The 7,970-nt window shown below is 36.6% G+C and overlaps 2 protein-coding genes across 4 annotated transcripts in view; one reads left to right on the top strand and one right to left on the bottom strand.

The window, feature by feature from the left end:
* LOC107694340 (uncharacterized) overlaps positions 1-3,402 on the top strand; it is a 7,316-nt gene extending 3,914 nt beyond the window's left edge. For all 3 annotated transcript variants that reach the window (XM_016494025.1, XM_016494023.1, XM_016494024.1), the window contains one exon: positions 1,995-3,402. The gene's annotated coding sequence lies outside the window, so the exon portion shown is untranslated. The remainder of the gene's footprint in view (positions 1-1,994) is intronic.
* A 2,510-nt stretch (positions 3,403-5,912) lies between these two features.
* Positions 5,913-7,970, bottom strand: part of LOC107694341 (protein phosphatase 1 regulatory subunit 11) — a 3,565-nt gene continuing 1,507 nt past the window's right edge. Inside the window, exons 2-3 of the mRNA XM_016494026.1 lie at positions 6,978-7,086; positions 5,913-6,707 (exon numbers count right to left, since the gene is read on the bottom strand). Of these exons, the coding sequence (XP_016349512.1) occupies positions 6,526-6,707; positions 6,978-7,086 (291 nt within the window). The 3' untranslated portion in view covers positions 5,913-6,525. The remainder of the gene's footprint in view (positions 6,708-6,977; positions 7,087-7,970) is intronic.

Here is a 7,970-nt window from a genome sequence, read left to right on the forward strand (position 1 = left end):
TGTACCCTTAGCAGAAAAACAGCCCCAAAGCATAATGTTTACACCTCCGTGCTTGACTGTAGAGATGGTGTTCTTGGATCATAGTCAGCATTTCTCTCCCTCCAAACACCGCAAGTCGAGTTAATGCCAAAGAGCAAAATTTTGGTCTCATCTGACCACAGCACTTTCTCCCAAGCATTCTCTGAATCATTTAGATGTTCATTGGCAAACTTGAAACGGGCCTGTACATGTGCCGCCTTGAGCAGGGGGACAGGATTTCAGTCCATTGTGTAGTGTGTTACCAATGGTTTGCTTGGTGACTGTGGTCCCAACTGCCTTAAGATCATTAACAAGCTCCTCCCGTGTAGTTCGGGGCTGATCCCTCACCTTTCTCATGATCATCCTTACCCCATGAGGCAAGATCTTGCACGGAGGTGATGGTTGTTTGTATTTCTTCCTTTTCCGAATAATCGCACCAACAATTGTCTCCTTCTCACCAAGCTTCTTGCTGATGGTCTTGTAGCCCATTCAAGCCTTGTGCAGATCTACAATCTTGTCTCTGACATCCTTTGACAGCTCTTTGGTCTTGCCCATGGTGGTGGGAAAGGAATGGAAGATACAGATTGTGTGGACAGGTGTCTTATACACCTAACGAGCTGACATTAGGAGTAACTTCTTAAAGTGGCAGGACTAATCTGTGTTCCAGATGGGCACATAACCAATCAGTGGGAGCCAGAATTCTTGCTGGTTGGTAGGGGATCAAATACTTATTTCACTCACTGAAATGCAAATCAATTTCTAACGTTTTATATATTGTGTTTTTCTGGATTTTTTTTGGTTGATATTCTGTCTCTATATGTCTAAAATAAACCTACCATAACAATTACAGACCTTTCATTTCTTTGTAAGTGGGCAAACTTATAAAATCAGCAGGGGATCAAATAAACATTTCCCCCACTGTATACTGATATTTACTACTAATGGGGAAGAAAATGCTTTTCACATTTTTGTCAGACCTTGGAAATGAATGTAAATATAACTTGGTTTGTTCACAATTAAACTCCACAGAGTAGAGCTACCTTTTAATTTAGGGCCCCACAAAATCAATTTAGTTTTTTCCTAAATTCTGTTTGGTTTCCATTCAATTTTTCTGGTTTCTGTGTTTTATGATTCTATACAAGTTGGATCATGAAGTGTCAAATTAATAAAACTTTAATGATTTAATCAATCTTTTAAAATGCAAACAAATAAACAATACAACAATTCATTTACAACAAAACATTGCATTTTAATTAGTCAAATAAGATGCTGCACAACAGAACTCTATAAATAAATGAAAAAAAATTGGTTTAATGATATTCCTTAAACATATTACTATTATCAATTTGAGAATTGCATTTTAGTATACAGCAGTGATCTATTTCTATTATAATTTAGTAGTAATATAATTCTGTTAGAAGTTAGGCTGAACTTTTATTGTGATGGTTTGTCATGAAGATCTTTGAGTGTCCAAAGTGTTTTAGTGTGTATTTGGTGTTTCCCTCATACGAAACTGGTGAAGTGGCTCTCCGAGCATCTCTGGCGATGAAGTTCATGTCACGCGTGCTTGAGTTTGTGTAGCAGATGAAACCACAGCACTCATTCACACAGAGAAACACTCAGAACATGCAGACTTATTAGTAACATGGCCGTTGTCACATTTATTTCTGCTGTTAGATTAATCAATATCAAGTAAAGGTGTCCAGCACTTATTATAAACATCAATTTTATTGCAATCTCGATATCATATCATTGATCGCCCTGCCCTATTCTGAAGTTACATGATAACTCTAGTCTCAGTCCCAGATTTGAATCAATATTGACTTAAAACTAGTCTTTCCAGCATAGCTCAACATCAGGGTGAATAAATTATGGCAGACTTTTTATTTTTGGATGAACTCCAACCAAGTAGAACACACAAATATCTGCCTTTTCTCATATTGCAATGATGAACAATTTCTCTGCTTCTGTCACAGGTTGTTGACATGCCGATAGTCCAGTACCAAAATCATTAATTGAGGATTTAACCACTTCAACACCGACCACCAACAACTCCCCATGAGTGATTGACGAGCACCCTAAATGTACCAGCACCTCTTTCTCTCCACCAGTGGAAATGTTTTGCTCACTTTAAAATGTACTTTTAATTTTCCCAAAAACGATTTTGACGTAGCACACCATCAGGAGAAGTGGCCGAGTAAAACACTAGAATCTGCAGCCACAGCGATAAAACAACCATGTTGAACCATGTACAGAACTGAGGAACCAGCAGTGATTGATTGTCAGGGAATTTCACTGAAATACTGTGTGATCCTGAAAGCTGAACCAGTTTTTACTTTTACCTTTATATGGTGATTTAACAGCTTTGCGACTTCACGCTGTGTGTACTGCACATCTGCATGCGTCACTTTATTCATAGCTCATTGTGGCCTCTAACAGCGTCTCTGGATTGTTCATATGTGCAATGTGTCCGCTTCCGTTTAATGGGTTGAGTCGCCCATCCTTAATTCGGTCCATTAGTCCAGTCACAGGCTATCTTGGTGTACTTTTTGAGTGCAATTATAGAGAAACTGGATGCAAATGATTTTTAAACTACCTTTTGCATACAGCAAACCTTATGATGTTCCGTACTTATTTTATTTTCATTCATTGAACACGTTTATAAAAATCTGACTTCCTTATGTTTTGGGTTACGTCATTAAAACCACTGTGTTTGACGTATATTTATGTACGCTTCGTTACAGCATTAACTGCATGTCTTGATTAATTTCAAATGTGTTGTCAGTCTTCATTTCTATTTCAGTTGATTATATCTGTTGTGCCTCACAGTATCTGGTACTTCGGCCCGTTCACAGGGAATTATGGGTAAAGAAATTAGAAGTAATTTTGCACAATTGCGTACTGACAGCTTAATATCCAATGCTTTGTTGCACAAACGTGTCTCTCGCTTGCAAGAATAGCTTTCTCTTCCTGAATGTGTTCCACAGATAGCGTTTTAGCTATGCATGATACTATAGAACAATGAAACATTTGTGAGTGACTTTTCCTTTGTGGTACTGGTTTATAAATTTCGAAGTTGTTCATGTCAGTTATTTAACCATTAATATGTAGCGCTAGAATTGTTGGTTTACTACAACCTTGAGCAATGCAAGAATACATGTAACCTTTGAAGGTTCTTTAAAATGTGTTTTTCCATTACCATAGAAGTGCGGGCCACTGCTGAAACCAGACAGCTGTGAATAGAAATGTCTGCTGTAGAGTGAAATGCATTGCAGCTCAAGGATGGATGTATCTAGGGTGTGAGATCTACATCTACAGTTTTTAAGTGCTGCACACGGAGTCTTTAATAGTCCTTACAGCAAAAATAAACTTTCTTTTCCCATATGTCATGTCTGGAGTATGTTTATATTAGGGCACATGTGGACACAGATTTGATCTGTTATGGATCAGTCTGTCTCAAGTAGTCCAAAAATTGTGACACTTTTTATTTTATTTTGTTTAACCACAGCAGCCATCTTTGTGTCATGGCACTATGAATTTTAATTGTACAGATGTTTACCGAAATCTCGAGACTAACTAAAATTTGCCGTTACGATAGCCACTGTGGTTATTAGGAAAATTAAAAATGGTTGTGCATTCTCCAAAGATGCATTTTATATATCAAGGATCTGGGTTTCACGCTTTCTGACCAATGAATGATCTTCCAGTTGTTAATTTTTGTTTTATATATATAAATATATAATAGTATATTGTAATAGTATATTTTAGAGCAGAGCAGACCATGAAAGAAAAAATTTTCACTATAGAAATTTCCATTATGTTTTAATATTTTATTAATTTCATAATTTTTTACAGGCCTGGAAATTATCGCAATAATTAAGCTTCTTTATATTTCTAATAGTATTATGTTTACTATGTGAAATTATGTGAAGGAGGAGGGATGAGATCAAGATGTGACACTAGCCAGATTTGAATTCACATCATTCAAAAGAGTACCTTAGTTCACATGCATCAACCACTAATCCATTATTTTATAGTATTTATCATTGATTATTTTTAATTAGCTTTCATTTCATTTGTAATTTTTACTAGGTTTTGTTTTAGTCATTTTTATACTAAAAATGATTTTTAGTTCAGTTCCTAATCTTCAAGTTTAAATCTAATAATGATATTTTGTTTTATTTCAAATGTATTTTAATTAAAGAAAATGATTTATACGTTTTAGTAAATAACAATCCACAGCTTTCCACATGACTGGTCTAAAACATTTTACTGAAGCTTCTGAGCTCTTAATAATACATCAACTGAGTCATTATGTAAATGTACATTTCAACAGAATCAGGATGAGAGTCAAACACAATTAGGTTGCCATTAAGCATTTAATAGATATAAACAACATAATTTAACATCTGTTTATTCATGTTAAGTCCACTCTGACCTGTGCTATGTACATACAGGTGCATTCACAGTAAAGGGACGACAGATGCATGTGAATGCTGGGATGCAGATGACTGCAGTGACGGTCCTGATGGGGATCAACTGTAAACTGTATGTGACATCAGTGGAGAGATGATGCTCTGTGCATTTGGTCTTGGCCAGCATTCAGCCATGCACTCTCCCACGCTCTTTATACCACATAAATCCGTTTACAGCTTAAAGCTCGAGTCAAACTGCTACACACCATCCTGACGGCATATGCACTCTCCCAATTTCAGCTGGATTTCATACCAATTTCTGCCAAACAAAAGCAGCCATAGTGCCTAGGACGAGATGAGGCACCTTACATGTCACAGGGTGATCTATATCACACACAAAACATATTCCCTGTATTTTGTATAAGGCATGAGAATGAAAGGAAAAGACACCAAATCTACACATTTTCAGATCAATCCCACTGTTTAAAAGAATATAAACTTTACTCATCCTCAGGCCATCCATCCAAGTATTAGATGAGTTTGTTTCTTCATAGGAAATGTAGCATTACATCACTTGAATGGATCCTCTGCGGTGAATGGGTGCCGTCAGAATGAGAGTCCAAACAGCTGATAAAAACATCACAATAATCCACACCACTCCAGTCCATCAGTGAACATCTTGTGAAGTGAAAAGCTGTACATTTCGAAGAAACAAATCCATCATTAGTCAAGTGTTTTACCTTTAAACTGTCACTTCTGGCCAAAATACTAGTCTATAATCCATAAAATCTCCTTCATCAAAATTCACCAACATATTCATTTATAACTGTTCTTAGCTGTTTTTGCCTGTAAACTGCTTGATCTGTGCATATTTCTCTCCTGATTCAGACAAGATGACTTTCACTGGAGAAAGCAACATTATGGATTATGGCCTCGTATTTTAGCCGTTAGCAGTGGTTTGAAGTTTAAAAAAAAAAGTCTTGATGGATTTGTTTAGTACAAACACTTTACTAGACGTTAATTGATAGTCTGGAGCCGTGTGGGTTACTTGTGGATTATTGTGATGTTTTTAATCAGCTGTTTGGACTCTCACTCTGACGGCACCCATTCACTGCAGAAGATACACTGGTGAGCAAGTGATGTAATGCAACATTTTTCCAAATCTGTTCCCACGAATAAATAAATTCATTAACATCTTGATGGCCTGAGTACATTTTCAGCAAATATTCATATTTGGTTGAACTATTTCTTTAATTTCATAGCTGCGGTTTAATTTCGGTAAAGATCCAGGTGGCGTTCTCAATTCGCATTAGGGATGAAGTACAGCATCACAGATGTTTCTCAGTCCACTTCACTAAGTTATAAACACATCGATGTCTTTGCACGTACATGCCGAGTCTCTGACTAGTCTGATTGTCTGAGGGGAGTCTCGCTACAACTCAATCAAACACTGACGGCTGATGGAGATGATTTAATGCGCCCTTGTGAAAATATCCAAAGGGTTGAGTTCCTGAAACCTGCCATGTTTTAAATTCACTATAGCACACAACACATACTACGCTTGAAGTTCCTCAAGTGACATGAAGAAATACTGCTGCTAGAATTGTGACACCGCAAGGCAAATTATATTTGATAGAAAATTCCTTTTTTTATACTGCATTTAGTCCTTTTAAATCCGTTTGATTCGAACTAGAAGCTATAACCCTGCTGAATCATATTTGAAGGTTTAAATCCATTAAAATGTTGCTTGTGGACACAAAACTGGTAAGATCAAGTGGTTAAACGCAAACAAATAAATATTGATTTTACAAAAGGAATAAAAACCAATGTCCTATGTACAACAAATATCAATTTTCCGCAGCATTCAGATCACAAAAAAGGTTTAGTCTTCTTTGAGTCATTAAACAAATGACTGAGGAGAAAACTAAATCACATTGCTTTGCTCTACAAGCTTTCATTCATCAAAAAGCTTTTGACACCCAGTGATGGTGTGATGTAATCAGATGTGAGTGAGGATGAGGGATTATGAATGTAGTGCCCACGCCGTCCGTTACCCTTCCCTCCAAACCGACTCTCCCACTCGCCTCAACTTCTAGTGAGGGTTCTTTCCCCCAGAGCTAGGGGGCGCTGTGCCTCCTCCACCCTCCCTCTGTCCATGGCCTCTTCTCCCGTGTCCCAGAATGCAGTGCGCGCTTCCGCAGCCTTCCTCGTCATCCCCCTCGCTTTCCGAGGAAGACTCGCCGAACTGTCGAGGCTTCTCATAAACACAGCAACCTGAACATATCAAAGCCATTGTAGAAGAACGTGAAAAACAAATAAGCTGAGGACGTTCTATTTCAAGCAACAAAGCATTCAATAGGCCGCTTTGAGCAGATGCAGGTCATTTAAACCTGATTTTCAAGGTCAGCTATTTAAAATCTGGCCCAGATCTGCCTGTCCTACACTATTTTCAAGTATGAAACCGATTCTCGTTTTATACACATTAAATGACGATCCATAATGGATTCAGATCAAGACTTCACATCAAATCAAAACAAGCCTCACACTTTGAAGACCTCCGGCCCAGATGTTCATTGTCCACCGTGTCACTGGACCACTCCACTTTCTTCTCCGTCTTCCTTTTCCTGAGCTTGATGGTCAGGCTTCTGCCCTCCTGAAAGCACACGAAGTGAATGAAGAATATTAGTGACATTATTAAATATTTTTACAGCTGTGAGTAACCATTGATAGTTATGATGATGACAACATTTATCACATCAACCATTGTTCTGGCTTTGTGTTACTACTGCAAAACCACAATACATTAACATGGGATCTTACTACGAACTGCAACTAAATCTGCTAGACATACACCACAGCAATACCATGCATTCTTTAAATTACTGTAAAATACCATGCATGATGGTATATGAATAAGGTAATCATTTAATATTATGGTATAACCATTTTGTAACAATATTTTATTGGCCAAACATTATGAAGACAATAGTGTTCACAGTAATTGGGATTTTTTTATTACCAAAAAAAAAACAAACAAAAGCAACTTTAAATAAAATAAATGTATAAATAATACACACACACACACACACATACTTGGGTTATCTTTGTGTAATATTAAAATTTGTTCGATGATCTGAATCATTTAAGTGTGACAAACATGCAAAAAAAAAAAGAAATCAGGAAGGGGGCCAACACTTTTTCACACCACTGTATATATATAACAGTGGGTTAACATACTGTTATAGATTTTATTAACAATTTTATTAAGTTATTTAAATATTTTTCATTTCCATTTTAGTGTCCTTTCAAGATTTAGTAGTTTTGTTGGTTTTGGCATTTTTATTTATTTAAATGCCTGCACAGTTTTTTTTTTATTATGAATTTATGTTTTAGTTTTTAGTACATCAAGTTAAACGAAAATGTACGTTTAAATGAAAATGAGAAATGTTGCCTTGGCAGCTAGCTGAAATAAGTTTTATAATTTTAGTTAACTTTTATTTTATTTTAAAGGGGTCATATGATGCTTTTTTAAAGATC

This window comes from Sinocyclocheilus anshuiensis, unplaced genomic scaffold, assembly GCF_001515605.1.
Source record: "Sinocyclocheilus anshuiensis isolate Anshui unplaced genomic scaffold, SAMN03320099.WGS_v1.1 scaffold1240, whole genome shotgun sequence".
NCBI classification, from domain to species: domain Eukaryota; kingdom Metazoa; phylum Chordata; class Actinopteri; order Cypriniformes; family Cyprinidae; genus Sinocyclocheilus; species Sinocyclocheilus anshuiensis.